General features: G+C 54.9%; 1 protein-coding gene across 1 annotated transcript in view; it reads left to right on the forward strand.

Moving 5' to 3' along the window:
- MYT1L (myelin transcription factor 1 like) overlaps window positions 1–21,086 on the forward strand; it is a 296,451-nt gene that overhangs the window by 187,550 nt on the left and 87,815 nt on the right. The window contains exons 5-8 of the mRNA XM_081100618.1: window positions 4,620–4,774; window positions 14,569–14,623; window positions 14,792–14,825; window positions 15,106–15,168. Coding sequence (XP_080956744.1) covers window positions 14,569–14,623; window positions 14,792–14,825; window positions 15,106–15,168 — 152 coding nt within the window. The 5' untranslated portion in view covers window positions 4,620–4,774. The remainder of the gene's footprint in view (window positions 1–4,619; window positions 4,775–14,568; window positions 14,624–14,791; window positions 14,826–15,105; window positions 15,169–21,086) is intronic.

Genomic DNA, 21,086 nt, shown 5'->3' on the forward strand with positions numbered 1-21,086 from the left:
GGGCTGCCCAGACTCCGGCAGCTCCAGTGGGACCAGGAGGAAGGTGTGAGGAGAATGTGAGTCACTGCAGAGCTGAGACAGAAAGTCTGTGACCCGGCGCCTGGCTGCCCACGGGAAGAGGGAAGAGCAGGGCCAGGGCGACTTCCTGCTGGAGGAAAGGTGACGGAGGGTGGTGGCCCTGGTGGAAGTGGGAGTCAGAGTTGGCTGGTGGCAGGAGGGAAGCAGCCATGAGGCATCCCTGGGGTCTGGGCAGGGAGACGAGGCAGGTGCCAGAAACGGGGAAAAGATTTGATGAAAAATCAAGCTTGGAGGCAAAGCTGGATGAGTTGTTTAGTTAGAGGTAAAAGTTAAGTTCCTGCAGTGAACAGAGTCACCAAGAATGAAAGCGGAGACTCGCGAACAGAATTCTGGGAGCATCTAAATGTGGGGGTAGGAAGAGCAGCTTGAAAATGAGGAGGTGAATTGCACCCCCACAGGAGAAGGGGCTCAGGAGCAGAGAGAGACCGGACACGTCAGGGGCCGCGGGGAGAAAGCACGCCTGGGTTTGGGGTTTGGGCACCTTTGGGGAAGTAATTTCAGTAGGAGCAGTGGCAGAAGGTAGATACAGTATACTGACTTTTTTTATTATAGTCAAGATAAAAAAATTCAGAATTACGGAAACTGGCATTTGTTGAGAGGGAGTATTTTGAAGTACCTTCTCAGAAGAGTCCACACTTTTCACGTGTAAGGAAAGCAAGCCGGCCAGGAAAATGTTGCCCCGAATTTCTGTTTTAATTGAGAGACTTTAAAATTAGACAGTTTCAAAGGGACCTTCGGCAGCGCATCACGTTAACCCTGTCCCTGCCCATGCCTCTCTTTGAAGGAAGGGCTCCCCTGGCAGGAATGCCCTCGCTCCAGGCTGATTGGAAAGCTTGTGCTGACAGCCTGAGGTAGGTGGCTCAGGCACTGCTCTGGGTCAGAGCCAACTGCCCAGGACTGGTGCTCTGAGGGGGGCGCAGCCCTTCAGGTTCCTCCCGTCGCCTGGTCCCCCGGGTGTGCGCACAGGGAGCAGTCCCACCTGTGGGAGAGGCTCACCCAGTCAGAACTGCTACAGGATGGGAAGGTCCACACAGATTGTGGGTGGAGCTCAGCACGGAGATCTCCCAGGATGGACGGTGCACAGGCCACGTCTAGGCAGCCCTTGGTGACCTGCCCCTGCCCACAGCAAGAGGCCCACCGACAGCCTCCTCAGATCGAAGGCTGTGCAGGGAGGCAGGCGGCTGCTGTCCAGGGCTTGGAGCCTCCACAGATGCCCAGCCCAGCCATGGGAATGCGTCCGCCTCCTGCCTCAGCTCTCCTGAAGGGTCCCTCCCTTCTCCCAGCCAGGTGAGCTGCAGCCCTCCCTCCCACAGGTTAAAACTGCCCAGCTCACTTTCTGTTTTCCTTCTAACCTGTGGCCGTGGTTTAGCTCCATTCCTGCTGTCTCCATCCTTCGTTCTGACACTCAAGGACTCCTTACAGCGGCCAGAACACATGACCACTGGCGATGTGTCTCAGTGTCGGATTCCAGCTCCAGCCACCCTCCTCCTCCTCAGGTCATGGGGAGGCTCAGCCTGGGACACAGGAGAATGTGGGAAAGGTTTACTACTCCTGTGTCACCCCATTTTCTCCAGAGACAGCTGGAGCGTTTGCAGGGTGCCATCTGAGTGGAAAAGGGCAATTGGAAATGGGCCTAAGACGCCCTCAGCCTGCAAGGCTGGCCAGAGACAGAGAGCCAGGCCTCAGGCTAGGCCGTGGCTGTGACCCTTGACCTTCAACTCCATCCAAATGAAAACCCCCAGTGGAGGTGATTGTCAGTGGCTTTGAAGTAAGAGCCAGGAATGGAGTGAGGAGGTCACAGAGAGCCCCAACAGAGACCCTCCCCCACAGACTGACTGAGGCAGGGCCTCCGAGGGTGAGGAGACCCCGCGCTGGTGCCCTTGCTCAGGCTGCGGACAGCGGAGGTTCATGGTCTCACAGCCTGGAGGGTGAAGCCCATGTCAGAGCCCAGGGCCCCGGCAGGTTCCTCCTGAGCGGGAGGGAGCATCTGCTCCCACGCTCGGGCGTCCGGCGTTCCCGAGTCAGTGGCAGCCCTGGCCCGGAGCAGCACCCGCGCTCTTCCTCACTGGTCGCAGCGTGCTCTCCCTGCTGTGTGTCTCTGTCCAAAACCCCCTTTTATAAAAGCCCAGCCTCGTCTGTATGACCACATCTTAACTTACTTCTGGGCAGTGACCTGATTTCGGTCACATTCAGGGTCCTGGGGTTAGGACCTCAACGGGAGAGTTTATGGGACACCCAGTTGTACCGTAATGAGGTCTGGGAAGCACGGCGTTTACAGACACGGTGGCGGCACTGCTGTCCCAGTGCAGGCCTGCTCGCGGTGGTCGTGGAGCTGGTGGCTCCCGGAGTGGGGACAGCCTGCCTGGGAGGACATGGTCCCTTCTCAGCGGCGGTGGCACTTTAAGATAAAGCGTCCTGTGTCACTGTTGGTCACGCACGCATGGAAGGTCCATCTTCTGTCGCGTTTGACCAATTGGACCGTGTCTGCTTGCAGGCCGAAAAATAGTATTTTTTGATGGATAAATAAGGACGGATTTGACCTCACGCGTCAGCATCGTCCGGCATTCCGAACCCGGAGAAGGTCTGATAGATGGACAAGGGGCAATGTCTCTCCGTGCTTGTCCTGCCCCTGTGACTTGGTTGGATTTGTGTGTTTTATAAAATTAATAGTGTGGAATTCTGAATCTGACAAAGAAAAACTATCCTGTAAAATACAGGGCATTTAGACGTACGTGAGAAGATACCCCCAAGCTGAGCTGAAGCTGGAGGCGGGCGGGCTCCCCAGTGGGCAGGTGCTCCTCTCTGTGTGGGGAGAAGACCCTCCTGGTTTCCAGGGAGAACAAACAGCACCAGGCACAGGAGCCAGTGGAAACAGGAATTATATCACTTTCGCCCCGACTCGGACTTGGAACCCTTTGAAACCCCTCGCCGCACGCACATGGCACCGACACCCACTCTGCACATGGGCAGCCTGTGATGGCGTGCCCTAAGCTTCCTCTCCCTGGGCGTGCGCACTTGCGCGTTCTCGGTCTGCGTCCCGCTCGGCCATCTGGCTTGTCCTTGGGTCGGAGCCCAGGCACCCTCCTTAGAAAAGGCACGTTCCCGAGTGAAGCAGCCCCCGTGCTGCCCCCCCTGTGCTGCCCACCCTGTGCCTCTCCCCCCCTGTGCCTCTCCCCCCGTGCTGCCCCCCCTGTGCCTCTCCCCCCGTGCTGCCCACCCTGTGCCTCCCCCCCCCCCCCCGTGCTGCCGGAGCCCCGCTGGCCAGCTCCTTGCAGGTGCTCACTCCTTTGTCCACCTTCACTTGACTGCTGGTCACAGAGCTAGTCCAGTCCCAGGCAGGTGCTCACCTGGCCCCTGAACAGTGGATCCTAATCCCGAGGGAGACGCCTGTCACGCTGAGGAGAGCCCTTTGTGCTGGAGGTAGGAGTCCTGTTCCTTTCGAGGACAGTCCTCTCGTCTGCGGACAGGAGAGCAGACAGGAGGCACACAGCACGCGTCAGGGTCTAACAAGGCCAGAGGTGGACCGAGGAGGTTTAACATGAAAAGAATAAATATCCAGGTTAAATATCAACGTGTCAAAAAGGCAATGGGCACAGTCAGTCGCTCCCAGAAGAGGAGAGAGAAGTGGTAGCAAGGGCAGTAGGTGGGTCAGACTTGGGGACTGTCCGGCGTGCACCTGCCACCAGGCGGAGGCACCAGCTCACACTAAGGGGCCACTTGTCCAGTTCTGTTCAGGTTTAAAGGCTGAGAAGCCTGAGGCCTGTGCTGGAGGAGGACATACCAGCAGGAATGTCCACAGGGCAGAGTTCGTTTAGAAAACACAGGAAGCGACCTGAATGTCTATCAAGACATTTGATAGTCTTATTAGTTACACAGCCTGTCACAGAATAATAACCCCCAGTTATGCTCCGTTCCTGGGGGCCAGCAGAAGCAGACAAGACCTGCTTCCCAGGAACAGGGAGGGCTGCTGGATTCTGAGGAAGAGGATCCTGATGCCTCTGTCTCTTCACTCAACTATGTCGTTGCCTGTTGTTCGAATGAGAAGTTACAAGGAACGTTGATGTCCTGTTCTAGTGTTATGCTGCTGGTTAAGTGCAGTGTCACTGTGAGTTCCTCTGCGTCATCTCTGAGCATTGCCAGACTTGGTGCACTTGACCTGTGCTCTTGACGAGGCTGTGGTTTAGAACAGCCTGGAGAGGTTTCATCCCATAAGCCACAGGAGCGGGAAGCACTGAGGGAATGAGCCCACCCAGGTGACTTAGCTGGCAGGAGCAAGCCTTCCCAGACAGGGCTGGTCCCAGACAGGACCAACTGAGCAAGGCCTGGGAGACCCTTTTTCAGAGCCGAAAGAGTAGGTTCCAAGTCCAGGAAAAGAATTCTCCAGGGGAACTTCTGTCCATGGGTAGGAGAGAAGGCATTTGATCCTGGAGGAAGCTGAGGGTCCCTGCTGACCACTGCAAAGGGCATGCTCTCTATTTACACTTGTTCCTGATGAGCTGGTGCGATCATTGGTGCTGTGCATTGTTGTTCATGTTTTTCAGATGGAGAAACCAAGGCACAGAGAAATTAAGTGACTTCGCCATAGTCACAGCTGGGGAGGACCAGGATTAGAGCTTAGAGAGAACCCTGCCCCTGGGCCTGTGTCCTGCCCACAGTCACGCTGCCTCCATTCCTAGGAGAGAAGACTTCCTGCAAGGTAAAGCAGGTGCCTTCACCGGGGGGTGTAGGCCCCACCTAGGCGGCACCTCCCGTCTGCACAGCGAGCCAGTGTGCCCTGTGCGCATGTGAGGCATGCCCGGTGCTCACAGGTCCTGACACAGGTCGACGTCTGGTCTGGACCACCTGTCAGGCTGCTTCCTTACGGAGCCACAGCTGCTGCCCCCTGACCTCTGCATCCTCCCCTTCCCGCCTTCTTCCCCCTTATCTCAGTGCCTCTACCTTTCCTCCTCTCGGCTGCCACCATGAGGGCCTTCCCTGCCCTTCTCTTTGACGGCTGCCACCTCTCCCTCTGTGATGGGCACCCACCTGCCTGCAGGTGATAGAAGAGAGGGCAGCTTTCTTTCTTCCCCGCAAGCTCTTACCTGTCTCTGCCCCTTTGGGGCCAGTCCTGGGCAGCACCCGTCCACTGCAGAGTCTGTGGAGGTGTGTCTGTCATCCTACCTTCCTCCTGAAACTTCTCCAAAACGTCCCCTCTGATCTCATTCATGACCCAAATTCAGACAAAGGGGGACAGGAGGGGTTTGAGCGTCATTCAGTCTCACATCCCACCACCTGGTGGGTGGACCCCAGCTAGACAGTGTCACCTATAGGCTTGACCACTTTCCAGGGAGGCCATGTTGCATCCGGTGTCCCCGTCAGAACCCTGTCATCCCACCTCATGCTCCTTCCTCCCCTGCCGCCGCCTTCAGGCACTCGCTCCTCTCTGCCTTCTGGTCCACGCTGGTCCTTCAGGGTCTCTTCCGACCCTTCGGGTAGCCCTTCCTCTGTGGATATTGTATTTTATCTCCAGTGGCCATAAACGGAGCTCACAGATTATACATGTTATCACTTGCAGACATAAGCTTCTACAGTTTTTCTGTTCTTTATTCTTATAGTACTGTCTGCCCCTTAAAAAATAAGTAAAACATATTTTAAAACACTGAATTTAAAAAATGAATTAGAGTCTAGTTACTAGACAGTCACAAGGATAATTTAAATATTGATATAAATGTCCAGTTCTATTAATAGTTTTCTATGTCAAAACATATTTGAGTCTTTGAATTTTATTTTCTTACTAACACTTCATCAAAATCTCAGTGAGGGGGACGTTAGGGTGGACATGCTAACACAGACCAGACGGTCTCAGAAGCGTCTCGGGGACCTGCCTGCCCAGGGCCGGATAGCAGCAGGCGCCGCTTGTTCCGGGCAGTTCTCTCCTCGCGCTCATGTGGTCTCTTTATTGTTCGTGTCCCCTGAGGGGTGGGCAGGTCAGGCAGAGGCAGCTGCCAGTTAGGGAAGGCGCCTCGCTGTGGGCTGGGTGGGAGCACACAGCTCTGGGTGGACAGAACGGGGCCAGCCCGGGGATGCGCCTGCAGGGGTCATGACTGCTTGCTGGCGGACCTACATTGTTTAGTTATATACGGAGAAAATTACCACAGCAAAGTAAGAAAAAAAAGGCTAGCAGAAAATATTTGCAACAGATAAGATGAGCAAGGGGGTTAGATTAATACATTAATACACAAAGAGCTATTTCAAATTAATGAGGACTTTTTAAAAAGAAATAAGCAAAAGGTGGAAATAATAACTTCACAGCAGAGGACATGCAAGAGGCCAAAAAGAAAATACGTTTAACCCACCTCATACTCAGGCAGAGCAATGACGCAGTGACCAGGGGGGTGGGGGGGGGTCCCCCTCGCAGAGGTAAGCACCTGTGGGACTTGTTGGTGATGGGCACTTGGCAAATGGGCAGAATCATGCGTTACTAAGAATGCAGCATTTTCACCTGTCTAACAGTAGTGACAGTGTTGTTCTAAAAACGTAATATGGAAATACGGGTAATGTGTGTGACATTTATGGCACCTTTGTACAGTGGAAGAAAGCAAATACATGAAATAAAACAACCTGAAATCCATTAGTAGGGGAATTTACAGGAATGGTTCAGTAGGTTACAGTGTATGCGTTCTGGGGAATGGCACATATCCATTCAGAAAAGGAGCTTAGCACAGGCACTTACCTAGAGAGGTGGCTGTGGTTTGGGCACATGAAAAGCAGCAGCTTAGGAAGAGTGTGTGTGTGGTGGGGCTGCTTCTGTAGACAGTGAGCATCCACAGGGGAGTGCTCCTGTCTGCCACGTTCTAGGCACAGAGGGTGCTGCCCTCGGGACCAGGAGATGGGCTGCCGGAAAGAGGTGGTTGTGACTGCCCTTCTGCCCCTGCACAGCTGCAGTGTCCCGGTGTGCACCCCCCATACACACACACACACACACACACACACACACACACACACACACACACGGCTGCTGTCCCTGTGGGACTTGTGGAAGGAAAGCCAGACGCTGTTGCAGGTCAGCAGGGACCCGTCTGGATTCTCCATGGTGGAAACGGGCGGATGAGATCACGGCTGTAAATGTGGTGCTAGACAAGGAAGCAAAACAGTGAGGGACATGCACCCAGAGACCATCACAGGGACTCAGTCCTGGCGGGTCAGGTGTGAGCTCGGTGGTGTCCAGAGAGATGGAAAGAACTGGCAACAGACAGACAACTGCAAGGCCCAGAATGTGATAGGCGATTGGGTAGAGGAACCAAGACAAGACTTTGAGGTTTCGGACTGAAAGGATGATTGCTGAGAAACACGGGGCCGATGCAGGAGGTGGCAGACTCGCCTCACAGGTGACAGCAGAGGAGGGAGAGCTCTGCCCACGATACAGGCACACACGTGGGAGTGGATGTACACCAGGCTGCGGGCGTGGAGGCCGAGCAGTCACAGCAGTGAGGCGGGACAGCATGAGGCGCTGAGGGCCCGTGCGGGAGGAAATGCCACGCGTGTGTCTACATGGACGGGAAGGGAGAGGCCGCCTCAGGAAGCAGCTAGAAACGGGGCCCGCAGTGGAAAGGAGCGGAGCGTGTTGGACGCTGGCAGAGGGGCGTCCTGAGTGTGCGGGCACCTGGGGCAGAACTGAGGAGCCGGAGGCAGGGGGGGAGTGGGCGGGGCTTCGGGGACCTTGCTGGGGTGGGAGCGATAGATGTGGGGGCCACTGTGGCCTCTGAACAGATTTAGAAGTGACATCCAGCGGGTGCGGAGTGCCCAAGAGAAGGGGGTGCAGACGCTGTTGGAGGAGAGATGTGACAGTCCCGGCAGAGGTCACAGGGAGGAGGTCCAGGTGAGAGGCACAGCGTGAGCCAGCCCAGCCGGAGGGGCGAGGAGCCGCTGTGGGAGGGCCCTGTGGCTGTCGCTCACCGCTCAGCGTGGGGCTCCACCAGGACCAGGCGAGCACCACCCGCCCCAGCCTCAGGCGGAGCCGCGCGTCGCTGCGTCTCCCTCGTCTTTTCTCGCCCAGAATTTCTGTTTTCCCAGTTCAGTTGCTCTTCCTCTCTGAGCACCGACCTCCTCCTCACCAAGCAGCACCGGCTGGGGTGGGGTGGGTCTCTGTCCCTGAGGGTGTGTCACTGCTGCCACCCTCAGTGAGAAGGAAACCTCTGAGCAGACTCACCAGGGCTTTGTTCCTGTTTGATTTGCCTGATTTTCCCCATTTTCATCCTATGAGGTTGGATAAGTGAACTTGGACATTATAAGCCACGAAGCCATGAACTGCACAGCTACCCTCTTCTAACTTCACTCCCTTAATAATAATGCCATCCTTTCTCTCCACATAAGTAGGGACAGACACCTACCTTCTAACATGTTTGTGCTGCATTCATTTCACTGAAATGGAAAATTGTCATATTTTGGAAAAGAATTTGGTTACAGTAGTTTTCCTAAGCACTTTTCAAGGATGACTTGTGTAGAATTCCCAAGTCTTTCTGACCTTACAGGCCGATTCTCCTGTCCTGAGAGTAGGCGGGGTCCTGGTCACCTTGGAGACGGTGGTCCACGGGAATGGAGGTGCAGGAAGCTGTGTGCCGCGCGGTCTACACACTGCATTTCGCCAGCAGCGGCTCGGGTTCCTCTGTTCCTCGCTCCCCACGCTCCCTCCAGGCCCCCACTGGGCAAAGGGCGTCAGCTCTGCCTCTGCAGTCTGCTGGTCAGGGTGCTGTGAGCAGTGAGGGACCAAATGTGAGCCTCGGGAGCGGAAAGGCAGGCCTGGCTAATGGACAGGTGCTATCGCTTCCCGAATCGTGAAGGACCGGCTGCGGGAGGGGGAGGGCGGGGCTCAGGCTCTGACAGGTCCCAGAGGCCCCCGCACGTGACCCCACGGTGCCTCTGCCTCTTCCTGCCGGAAGGAGAGCAGTTCACAGTGTGCAGGACGCAAGCCAGACGGCTCCTGCTGTCCTAGGAGCCCAAGGACAGCTCCACCCTGGTCACTGCTGTGGCCTGAGCGCTCCGGCTGGTCAGAGCACAGCCTCCGGGTCTTAAAGGAGCCTCCCCAAATGGGTGAGCTTCTGACGGGCTTAACCTGAGGAAGTGCACATATTTAAAAAATATATTTTAATTGACTTCAGAGAGGAAGAGAGGGAAAGAGATAGAAACATCAGTGATGAGAGAGAATCACTGATGGGCTGCCCCCTGCACGCCCCCTACTAGGGATCGAGCCTGCAATCTGGGCATGTGCCCTGACCAGGAATCGAACCGTGACCTCCTGGTTCTTAGGCCAGCTCTCAACCACGGAGCCACACTGGCTGGACAAGAAGGTGCGCATTTTATTGGGGAGAAAGAGGGAAAATGAAAGTCATGAAATAAATCCTGATTCCACATGCAAAGTTTACATTTTACAAAGTAACTCCTTGCCCTCTCTTCAGGTTATTCTGGTAGCTTATATTGGTTCAAAAGTAAATGTTTTAAATTCAAGAGTTTTCTTTAAGTATAAAATCATGTAAATTCCCATGAAAACCTGTCCTTATAAAAATAAACCCTGGACTTGAAGGAGTGAATGTGTAAGTAGCGCTTTAAGGTGGTTTTTCTAAATGTAAATTGCTGGAGAGACTCAGAAACCAAGCCATGATCGTCGGGTTAACGTTCTCTAGTCTCAGAAAAGATGCGAGCTGATCGGTGAGACCAAGGCTGCTGGGCCATCCTGACCTCCCAGACGCAGGTCCTGCAGCTCTGGCCTCAGAGCCATTGACAGGTCACCTGGTGCTTCTAACAGTCACCAATGGGAGATAGGCCTTCTTTCAAAATGGCAGGCGGGGACGGAGGAGGGCAGGTGGGGACGGAGGAGGGCAGGCAGGGATGGAGGGGGCAGGGATGGAGGAGGCAGGCAGGGATGGAGGGGCAGGCAGGGATGGAGGGGCAGGCAGGGATGGAGGGGGCAGGCAGGGATGGAGGGGCAGGCAGGGATGGAGGGGCAGGCAGGGATGGAGGGGGCAGGGATGGAGGGGCAGGCAGGGATGGAGGGGGCAGGGATGGAGGAGGCAGTCAGGGATGGAGGGGCAGGCAGGGATGGAGGAGGCAGGGATGGAGGGGGCAGGGATGGAGGGGCAGGCAGGGATGGAGGGGCAGGCAGGGATGGAGGGGGCAGGGATGGAGGGGCAGGCAGGGATGGAGGGGCAGGCAGGGATGGAGGAGGCAGGGATGGAGGGGCAGGCAGGGATGGAGGGGCAGGCAGGGATGGAGGAGGCAGGGATGGAGGGGCAGGCAGGGATGGAGGGGCAGGCAGGGATGGAGGGGCAGGCAGGGATGGAGGGGGCAGGGATGGAGGGGCAGGCAGGGATGGAGGGGCAGGCAGGGATGGAGGGGGCAGGGATGGAGGGGCAGGCAGGGATGGAGGGGCAGGCAGGGATGGAGGGGCAGGCAGGGATGGAGGAGGCAGGGATGGAGGGGCAGGCAGGGATGGAGGGGCAGGCAGGGATGGAGGGGGCAGGGATGGAGGGGCAGGCAGGGATGGAGGGGGCAGGGATGGAGGAGGCAGGCAGGGATGGAGGGGCAGGCAGGGATGGAGGAGGCAGGGATGGAGGGGCAGGCAGGGATGGAGGGGCAGGCAGGGATGGAGGGGGCAGGGATGGAGGGGCAGGCAGGGATGGAGGGGCAGGCAGGGATGGAGGGGGCAGGGATGGAGGGGCAGGCAGGGATGGAGGGGCAGGCAGGGATGGAGGAGGCAGGGATGGAGGGGCAGGCAGGGATGGAGGGGCAGGCAGGGATGGAGGGGGCAGGGATGGAGGAGGCAGGGATGGAGGAGGCAGGGATGGAGGGGGCAGGGATGGAGGAGGCAGGCAGGGATGGAGGGGCAGGCAGGGATGGAGGGGCAGGCAGGGATGGAGGAGGCAGGCAGGGATGGAGGGGCAGGCAGGGATGGAGGGGCAGGCAGGGATGTAGGAGGCAGGGATAGAGGGGGCAGGGATGGAGGGGCAGGCAGGGATGGAGTGCGGTGACCCGCACCTTGGAGAGGGTCCGACGGGTAGAGGCGGAGTGGGATGAAATACAAGAGTCCGGGGTTGGGAGGACTGGCACAAGGCACCAGCACCAGCACCAGTACCAGCAGCTTTATTCTTTACACACACTGCTTTATATCTAAGCTGTGGCTGGTCATGCTTCATAGATCACTGCTAGGACTTGGCCCATTATAGGGAAGTAGCAGATTGTTACAGGCTGGGCAAGACTGAGCAAGCTTTGACTAGATCCATCTATTGTTTGACAGTTACTATGACAATCAGGTTATGTTTTAGTAACTGCACTTTTAGCCACCGAGGTCGTGCCTCGGTCAAGCCTTGTCTAGTTCCACTTTGCTGCAAACTCTAATAAAGCCTAAAACCTTTCCTGAGCTTTGACCTTAAAACCTTCCAGGATCGACATAGGGTAGAGTCCAGGGCTTTGCCATGTCCTCTGGTCAGCTTAGACTTTGCCAGCAGCATGACGGTCCCCAACAATGGAGGAGACAGGGATAGAGGGGGCAGGGATGGAGGGGCAGGCAGGGATGGAGGAGGAGGCAGGGATGGAGGGGGCAGGCAGGGATGGAGGAGGCAGGCAGGGATGGAGGGGGCAGGGATGGAGGGGCAGGCAGGGATAGAGGGGCAGGCAGGGATGGAGGGGCAGGCAGGGATGGAGGAGGAGTGATCCCTGATAAAATGAAACATGTGGGGATGCCCATAGGTGTCAAGTGGCCTCTGACCTAACACTCAGGTGTACGTACACGCTGGGGATGAACACCCTCCCACAATGCTGACTGAAGTGTTTGCTTTCTGCGCCATCTGACCCTCTGGCAGTTCTGAAACAACTGTGTGGGAGCAGCATTTAAATCAGCTTCCACCCTTCCTTTTATGGTTTCCTGAGCTGGGGAGAGAGAGAACCATCACTTCCTGGTCTGCTGGTGCTGGTGCTGGTGCTGGTGCTGGTGCTGGTGCTGGTGCTGGCTAGACGTTGTTCTAAGTCACCTCATGATGTCCTCGCAGTAAGGAGGCTGAGCGATGGCCTAAACGGGGGGACAGCACGGAGCAGCCCCAAGGGGCCCCCCGGTGGTGGGAACTGACATGAGCAAGGGGCCCTTTGGACTGGTGGGGAGTATCATTGATCTAACGAGTGACTAATGGCAGAATCCGCTGTCCATCTGGGAAAAACTAGGTTGTCCCCTATACATAAAAAGCAACGGGCAAAATTTAAAGTAAACAATAAAACAGTTCTTAGTCATATGAGCTCTTAGCTAAGGAGGCCAGTGTTGACTGTCACGTCCAGCGAGAAGGGCCGCCTCACTGCCTTTGGTGGGGGAGGGGGGTTCTCTCCTGAGCCACGGCCGGGGCGGCACACGCAGGTGTGTGAGCCAGGGGACCGCTTGACAGACGGCCTGTGTCCCTCCTAGAGGTGTGAGCAGCCTGAGCCCTGTGGAAGGAAGGGCACCTCTAGCACTGTGGTCGGCAAACTGCGGCTCGCGAGCCACATGCGGCTCTCTGGCCCCTTGAGTGAGGCTCTTCCTAAGCCTTAGGAGTACCCTAATTAAGTTAATAACAATGTACCTGCCTATTTAGTTTAAGTTTAAAAAATTTGTCTCTCAAAAGGAATTTCAATCGTTGTGCTGTTGATATTTGGCTCTGTTGCCTAATGAGTTTGCCGACCACTGCCTAGCATAACCCCTCAAGGTCTCCACACAGGTGTCCCTCTGCCTGGGACACCCCCAGCCCCCCACGACTCCCCATACACCAAATCCTGAAACTTGCAATGAAGCTTTTAAACCTGCTCAGGTCTCAGCTCCACCAGGAAGCCTCTGCCCACTCCCCCGGACACGGCGGCCCTCCACGCTGTGCCCCTGCACAATGCGTTAGGCTTTGCTGGCCTGGCACCAGGCTTGGGAGTTCTGTGTGCAGACCAGCAGGTTGGAGCGTTGAAGCTGCCCGAGGTGCTGTTGACATCCTGCGGGGCCGCCTGCGCCCACGGCTCCAGACCCCGTGTGGGCCCAGTGACCACGGACAGGGGAGACCACAGGCACTGCCTCGTGCGCATCCTCGTTTCCTCCGCTCACATCCTTCTTCCTGGCCTCGCTCTCCCCGACGGCCCGGCCCGGCGCTCCAGGCGTTGGACCAGCCCGGTGACTGTCCTCCCCCTCGGTTCTGCTCCCCTCCGTGCTCTGCACCGCGTGACCTTCTGGCTAAAATGTGTGTGTGAGGTGTTCCCGCCCCACCACCTGCTCAGTGGGCGCCTGCAGCTGTGTAGCTGCTGGGTCGACTCTGCCCCTCCCTCCAGCCCCAGCCTTCGCCCTCCCTCTCTGCTCCCTCCACCCTCTTCCTGGCACTCATCCGCCTCCTGCCACCTCCTTAACCTGCCGTGGTCCCAGCCACTGGCCTCACTCACTCATTCATCCAAGCTCTGTCCAGGGTGATACGTAGGCTCAGGTGCAGCCTGTCTTCCTTCCTCCCTTCCTTCCTCCCTTCCTTCCTTCCTTCCTTCCTTCCTTCCTTCCTTCCTCGCTTCACCCTGGCTCCTCCTCTTCCGAAATGCTTATGTCGAATCTCAGTCTTGTATCTGAACACATCCATCTCCCATGAAAGAACATTAAGCCCATTGAAAGCTTCTGTTGTTTATTACATGCATTTTTTATTTCCCGATGCCGTACTCGGCACCCAGTGGAGAAGGTGGCGTCTTGTGGCAGCTCTGGCCCCTGGGCAGGGCAGGAAGGTCCCAGGTGGGGCTGAGCAGCTCTGCTCCTGTGGTCAGAGGACCTGCGTCTCCTCTTTGCTGCTCTCCTGGCAGCCCGCCGGGTGCACTGGAGTCCCCGCCATGGGCAGTTTGCGTGTATAGTTATTCACATGTGGTGACAGGCCCTGCATGAACTCCCATCGGATGCTTGTGGGCGAGTCAGATGTCCAGGAGAGGCGGTGCAGTCCCTTCCTTACAAAGCTGCTGGGAGGGTCCCGCAAGGCAGTGCATGAGAACACGTCGTCATCCCCACAGTGAGACCTATGGGTCACCACGAGCGAAGGCCTGTGTCCCTGAGGAGCCTCCTGATGGTTTAGATCAGTGTGGGCAGCAGCAGCACCCAGGAGCTAGGGTACAGTGAGTCGCCCAGGCACATCGTTGTCCTGTGACACCCATTCCTGGACAGACTACACCTCCAGTGAACATTCTTGGTACAAAGTTCAACTCAGAACCAACCCAGATGTGTCCTACTCAGTCGTTTACAAGCGAGGATGCAGGCTGCACTCAAGGCTCCTCACAGAGGCAGGGCCTCCCGATTAAGCATCCCTGCGAGATCAAGGTCTGGCCCGTTACTTCCAACGCCTTTGGATTGCCTGATGTTTTCCCCCTGGAGGGGCTCCCTGCACAGAGGGGCACAGGTTCAAACACTGTCCCTACAATGCCAGGGCGCAGCGGCACCCTGCTGGCTTCGGCATGTGGGAGAAGGACACTGACCACCTGCTACTCTATCCCCAGATGGAGGTGGACGCCGAGGAGAAGCGTCATCGCACACGGTCCAAAGGGGTTCGAGGTACGTCCACGCCCCCCAACTCCCTGGAGGCCCCTCGGAGTCACCTTCATGCTGCAGGAGCTGTTGCCTGATGCATTCTGACCGCTGCCTGCCCCCCCTCGGGAATGTTGTGTGGAAGAGGGTGCTGTGGTAGATGACGCCTTGTTATCTGTTTCTCTCTCTCTGCAGTTCCCGTGGAGCCAGCCATCCAGGAGCTGTTCAGGTCAGTGCTCTGTGGGTACATGTGTCCCCATTGGCAGTGTGGGAAGTCCAGGCGTTTCATGCCAGACTGTACGTCCAAGTGCATGGGTCTCCTCACGGCCGCTGCCCTGATGCAGTTGCCTCCCCTGAGACTCACTAATGAAAAGCACCCGTAACCGCCCCTCCAGGTTTGCACTTCCCTGTCCATCTGTGTGGCCCTCCTTCTCTGTCCTGTCACTGACGCTCCCGGTCTAACCGCCTGCGGCATGTGGCACCGTGTAATTCATTCTCTCCCGTTGCAGCTGTCCCACGCCCGGCTGTGACGGCAGCGGCCATGTTAGTGGCAAATATGCAAGACACAGAAGGTAATGCCTGCGTTCTTTGGCGTGGCGCGTCTCAGGTGGCTTGGGGGCCGGCCCCTGCTGACAGGTGGGCAGCTGTTCTTGGAGGGCAGCGAGTGCTGTGCTTTCCCTCGGACATGAGCCCGGTCGTTGGTCTTGTACAGGTTCTCAGCACGTGAGCCATTCTTCCTGTTTCAGGGGCAAATTTATGGTCATACGTACGACGACGTAAATTAAGGCCAGTCTGAAGGCCCTCTGCCACGCACGTGGGGACGGCGCTGACATTGAGAGGCTTCTCCTCCCCCATTTCTCCTGCCGGAGCTGCAGGACATAAATCACAGACGCTAAATCAGAGTGTGGCCTTCAGGTCTCCCTGCAGAGCATGGCTTCCCTAACGGAACAGTTTGTCCCAGGACGAGAGCCCCCCAGTGCCGGCAGCTGAGGGGCGGTGCCGGGAGGGAGACAGGGCTGGTTGCCCCAGGAGAGTCTGGGCTTTAAAGGGTCATGTTGTCCTCATAAATCCCGGGACTCAGGCGTGTCAGAGGAGTGTGGGAGCATCTCAAGGTGGCTAAGTCATGGTTGCTACGGACGCATCACAGCGGAGCCCTGTCTGCACCTGAGGCGTGGGTGGTCGGGGGAGGGCGGTCTCCTCTGGGACACTGAGCAGCCCCCTCCCTCTTCCCGTGGGGTTTCCGTTGTGATGAGTGAAGTGTGCACAGGCTGTCACACACTCTGAGCTGTCACCCCACCTGACAGACCATCGGAGACCAGGGCACGGCCGCAGCCCAGATGCTGAAGCAGGTGTGCCCTCGGCATCCGGGCGGCCTCCTCACTTCCACACTCACATCCTTCCAGCTGAACACGAACTTATGGGTGAAATCAAGCAATTATTTTGAATATCCTCTTGTAAAATCGGGGAAAGTGACTCCCCGGATTCCCATATAGCATTTAAGGAGGCCGGAGTTTTTAACAAGCATCCGTGGTGGAGGATTGTCAGACTTCCGTTATGTATGCACCAAAGGAATGGCAAGGTCTCTTTTTAAGGAAATTTTGTGATTTAAAATATTAAAGTTGATTTATTATATTAGTGTTATTACTGTACGAAAGAGTAAATGATTGAACTACGTGATTTAAATAGTTAAAGAATTTGTGCTATGTATGCAGGAGTGTTTATATAAATCTAATCTAAAAGTCTTAGAAAAACCACCTGGTATTTTCACTGGGAAACAGGTTAGCAAGCCATGAGTGAAATCTCATTTTCCCCTCATCATCTCTTGATTAGTCACTGGTTAAACTTTATCATACTATTAAAAAATGATTAAATAACAAAAAGTTTTAATTAAGTGTCAGCTAGATATTTCATAATCACAGTTTTACAGGAAAAATTATGACATTTCGTAAGAATTGTTTCAGACACTCACGTCCCTACCGAGGTGCCCCGTCAGCTGCCATGTGTCCCAAGGCAGCCCTCCTGCCTCTGAGACTCCTCCATGCAGGAGGCCTGGGCTGGGCTGGCGTGATCCGAGGGTGGCTCTGGCTCGCGACGGATGCTGATGTGGCGCAGAGCACCGGCCATGCAGGAGCGAGGCAGAAGGAATCGTAGGGAGGCTCACAGAAACATCCAGATCGGAGATGTTTCAACAAGTTTTTACCTGACTTTTCTTAATGCTATAATTTTTACCATGAGCCGTTTTGTTTGTCATTGTTAGAATTCCTACTTTTTTAATGGGAATAGTTCATTAGGGATGTAGGGCGGGGGAGAGTGGAGAGCTGCTCCCAGCACAGACACGGGTGCTGTCCCTCCACCCACCACCACCACTTATTTAACGACACGGGCACCTTCCCCAGCGGTAACCCGAGGGGTGTACAGACCCTGTGTGAGACTCATCACCTCTCAGAACTTAGTCACCGGATGCGTTTCCCTCTGCGGAACCTCCTTGAGGTGTCCAGTGAGGCTTTCTCCTTATTTTTTGATGTCTACGTATTACCAGAATGTGTAGCTGAGGGATGACATTTGGTTTCTTAACGTGGAAAGGTGCCCCTTCTTAGGTAAGATGCACCTACGCATCAGTGTCCTTGGACCGTCGCCCATTCCCATTGTGGGAGTTCTGGCTTAAAAGCCTTCCTTCTGTGGCAGGTCCTTCCACAGGCACGAGCACGTGAACACCTGCCCCCTTGGGGTGGCCTTGGCCTCTGCTGTCCTGTCTCTGCTGCAATGGGGGCAGCGGCCGCTCCAGATGGCCCAGAGGCAGCCTCCTGGGTTCTCACAAGAGCACCCACACTCCGGTCTTTCCAGGATAAGTTTTTGAATAAATGTCTTTCTGTTAGGGCTACAATTTTATTTTATTCAGTTATCACATTAGTTCATAGACCAGGAAAAGGTGTTATTTTAGTATGTTGAAGTTTTTATTTACTTGAACATGCAAAAAATAATTGGAGGCAGGTATGTGGAATTAACAATATTAAAAAACAAAACAATTTTTAGGAAATTTGATACCAAGTGATAAAATGATGTCTGTCGGTTCTCTTTTTGACTTTATTGAATTTATTGGGTCAGTTTTGGTTAGTAGGATTATATAAGTTTCAGGTGTACAATTCTGTAATTCATCATCTGTATATTGCATGGTGTGCTCACCACCCAGTATCAATTCTCATTCCATCGTCATATTTTGAACCCCCGACCTTTCTTTTTATCGTGAGGAAATTTCTAAGGGAACCAAACATTGATTGCAGTCCCTGTGCACACTCTTGCTTGTAGGACACACTGTGTGGTCCTTGACAGCTGGTCACTCCGTGTCACTGCGCTGTGGCTTCCGTGGCAGCTGCTGGCATTCACGGCTCACTCGCTCGTTTTCAGTTGAGGCAGGTGGGGCTGTGGGTTTGTAAGAAATTGGCATGGGGTGCAGCGGAGCCTCCTCCTCCAGACATCCCTGTGAAAGGGAGCATAGCTTGAAAAAAGGACTTCAGAGTGTAAGATCCTGGTTAAAAAGGTGGGGGAGGGGGGATCCTAATACTTATTTTTTGATGGTCTTGCCTTACTTAAAAAATTGTGTCCTTGCACAAGAGGTAATCTATCATGAATATTTGTGTTAATAGCTCATGGCTAGTTTGAGGTAGCTGATAAACACACATACAACTGTGCAGTTAAAAGTGAGAGGGAGCCCAGCCCATGTGGCTCAGTGGTTGAGCATCAACCCATGAACCAGGAGGTTGCGGTATGGTTCCCAGTCAGTTAGGGCACATGCTGGGTTGTAGGCTTGATCCCCAGTGTGGGGATCAATGATTCTCTCATTATTGATGTTTTTTTCTCTCTTTCCCTCTCTGAAATCAGTAAAAATATATTTTTTAAAAAGTTAAAGAAAGAAAGTAGGAAAAACATGAGGGAAATTGGAAACCCAAACTGTATCAGGGGTTTTCATGTAGCACAGCATGTAGTGGATCCCCTGGCAGTCGAGGCAGAAATGAGAAAGGAGGGGGTTCCCACACAGAGGCGAGCGCACGCCGCTCCTCAGAGACTTCCTCTGGCCGGGAGGGGAGTGCTTGAATCCCAGCCCCTGGCCGGCAGGGACCCGAGCCCGGCCAGCACCTCTGTGCCCTGAAGTAGGAAGTCAGGCTCAGGCTTCCCATGCAGCGAACCCACATGCCCGACACTTATCTTCAGGAACATCGCTGTGTCTCTCACAGGCGGCTGCCTTGTTTCTCACTGCGCCTTCTATCGTCCGCGCATGTGCACGACAGAAACCCAGAAACCCGGCAGTTTGCACTCGGCTGGAAGTCACTCTCCTCCTAGGAGCCAGGCCTCTCTGACCCCCTCTTCTCCAGCGGCATCAGCCACCAGCTGTGCGGTGCTGACACCCCTGCTGAGGTCCTGTGGCTTTTCCTGCACCTGGCCTGCCGGGGGCGCTGCAGCCATGATGTGCCTCCGAGGTGCCGGCCCCTCACAGAGCTTCCTCTGCAGAAACGAAGGAGCTCCCGGTCCTTTCAGTGAGTTTAGTTGTTAGAGGCTCACGTTTGGGAACCAAGCTTCCCGGACCCCTTCGCTCTGCTCCCTGGGTGCCCCGTCCCCAGTGAGCGAGCAGGCGAGCACTTAGGACCCTCGTGGCTGAAAAACAAGCCGGTTCCCACGCGCCCACAGCCGTTGTCTGGGTGGGTGAGGCAGGAGGTGAGGGAAGGCTTGGAAGCACCTACTGGGAATCTGGGAAGTTGCTGGCCTGCTCTCCCCGACAGCAGTGTTGGCAGGAGGCTCCAGGCACAGTGTGAACGTGGATCCGCACGAAGCTGCGGCTGCGGAGCTCAGATGCCAGAGCCTGTGCCCGTCACCAGGGGGGCGTTTTCAGTGATGGCCCCAAACCTAAGCCTGACTCTGGAAGGAGGGAGGCGGGCGAAGAGAAGCCGCACGTCCACTTTGTCTGCTGTTGTTTTAGCTCAGTCCCAGCACCCGGTAGACACCTCGCTCTAATCCAGAGCCTACAGGAGCTGGTACTGCCACGCCGGCTCCCATGGGGACGGTCAGTGTTCTGCCCAGGCTGCTCGTGAACACTGGACTGAGATGGAAGTTCTAGGACCTGAGTCACAGTGTCGAGTGCTCCTCCCAGGTTGAAGGCAGGCACTGTCTGTGTTGGAAACCAAGTGCAAACTGACGCTGAGAAAGTGGACTCTCTGTGGAAATGAAACTTGTCACCAAAGTAACAGCTTACTGCTCTTTTTTATTGGACAGTCTTTTCTTCTTTCTTTTATTTATTTATATTTTATTTTTATTGATTTTGAGAGAGAAGAAGGGGAGGGGAGAGAGAGAAACATTGGCCAGTGCCTCCTGCACACACCCTACCAGGGATCAAACCCACAACCTGGGCATGTGCCCTGACCAGGCATCAAACCAGCAGCCTTTCAGTGCACAGGACGACGCTTAATAACTGAGCCACACCGGCCAGAGAAGCTTATTGTTCTTAGGTTTTGAATTTTCCTAATAAAATTAGATACTGGAATAATCAAAATGTATTAGTATCTATGATAGGTTACTGTTAAACAATGCGGAGGCATTTGCACTTCAGTCTTCCTTGTATAATTACTCACATCCTGGAATATGTAAAGTTAACGGATTTCCCTCTTTCTGAACAGTGACTTTTGTACAAGCCTCTAATCAGGAAGGACAGACAGAGAGGCCCCAACATGGCCTCATTCTTCACGTCTGTTTGGGACCCTCTGGATTTATTTCTGAAATTCCGTAGATTTCACTTACATTTACTCTTCATTGTGATTTTTTAACTTGTTTCTGTCTTGAGAACAGAGTCCTGATTTGACCCAAAATTTAGCTTTAGAGTCTGGCACACTGGATAAGCCCCCGGAAACTGGGTGATGGGCATTGCTATTATTTTAAATCCTCCCAGTTAAAGAAATTCAGAGCCAAATCAATTGATCATGAAACTTTAAAATAAAAAGCTCCAAATGGTAGCTTCCATTTTGATTAGAAAAGTATTGGATTCTCTGGCTTATTGTGCATATTCGTTATTCAGATTTTTCCATTTCCTATACCTTCGCACCCACCAGCGTGATTGCCGTGGCGGCCGCCGCGGGTGAATAATTGCCTGTCTTCACAGGACTTGCTCTGGAGCGGAGGCGGAGGGCCTGCTTCCTGATGTGGGCACGCCTCATTGGGATTCTGCCAGCGGCCGGGGCTGTATTATTCATGCTTGACAGAGAGCTCTCACTGAGAGCCTTGGAACAGAGCCAGGCACTGGCGGGGGGAGGGGAGCATTGCAGCATGCAACTGAGGGGCATCTGTAACCCGAAAGGGGGAAGGGAAAGAGAGGAAGACAGGCAGAGAGAAATCAGAAGCCTGTGTTTCCCACTTGCCAGGCTCACATTGGTAGAAATTTCATTTGCATTGAAATAAAATGTCCTGAAAATAATTGCATTTTTTCTAATCACGCTTGAAAGTTTAA

Source organism: Myotis nattereri (genome assembly GCF_964212035.1).
Source record: "Myotis nattereri genome assembly, chromosome: 10".
Classification (NCBI taxonomy): Eukaryota; Metazoa; Chordata; class Mammalia; order Chiroptera; family Vespertilionidae; genus Myotis; species Myotis nattereri.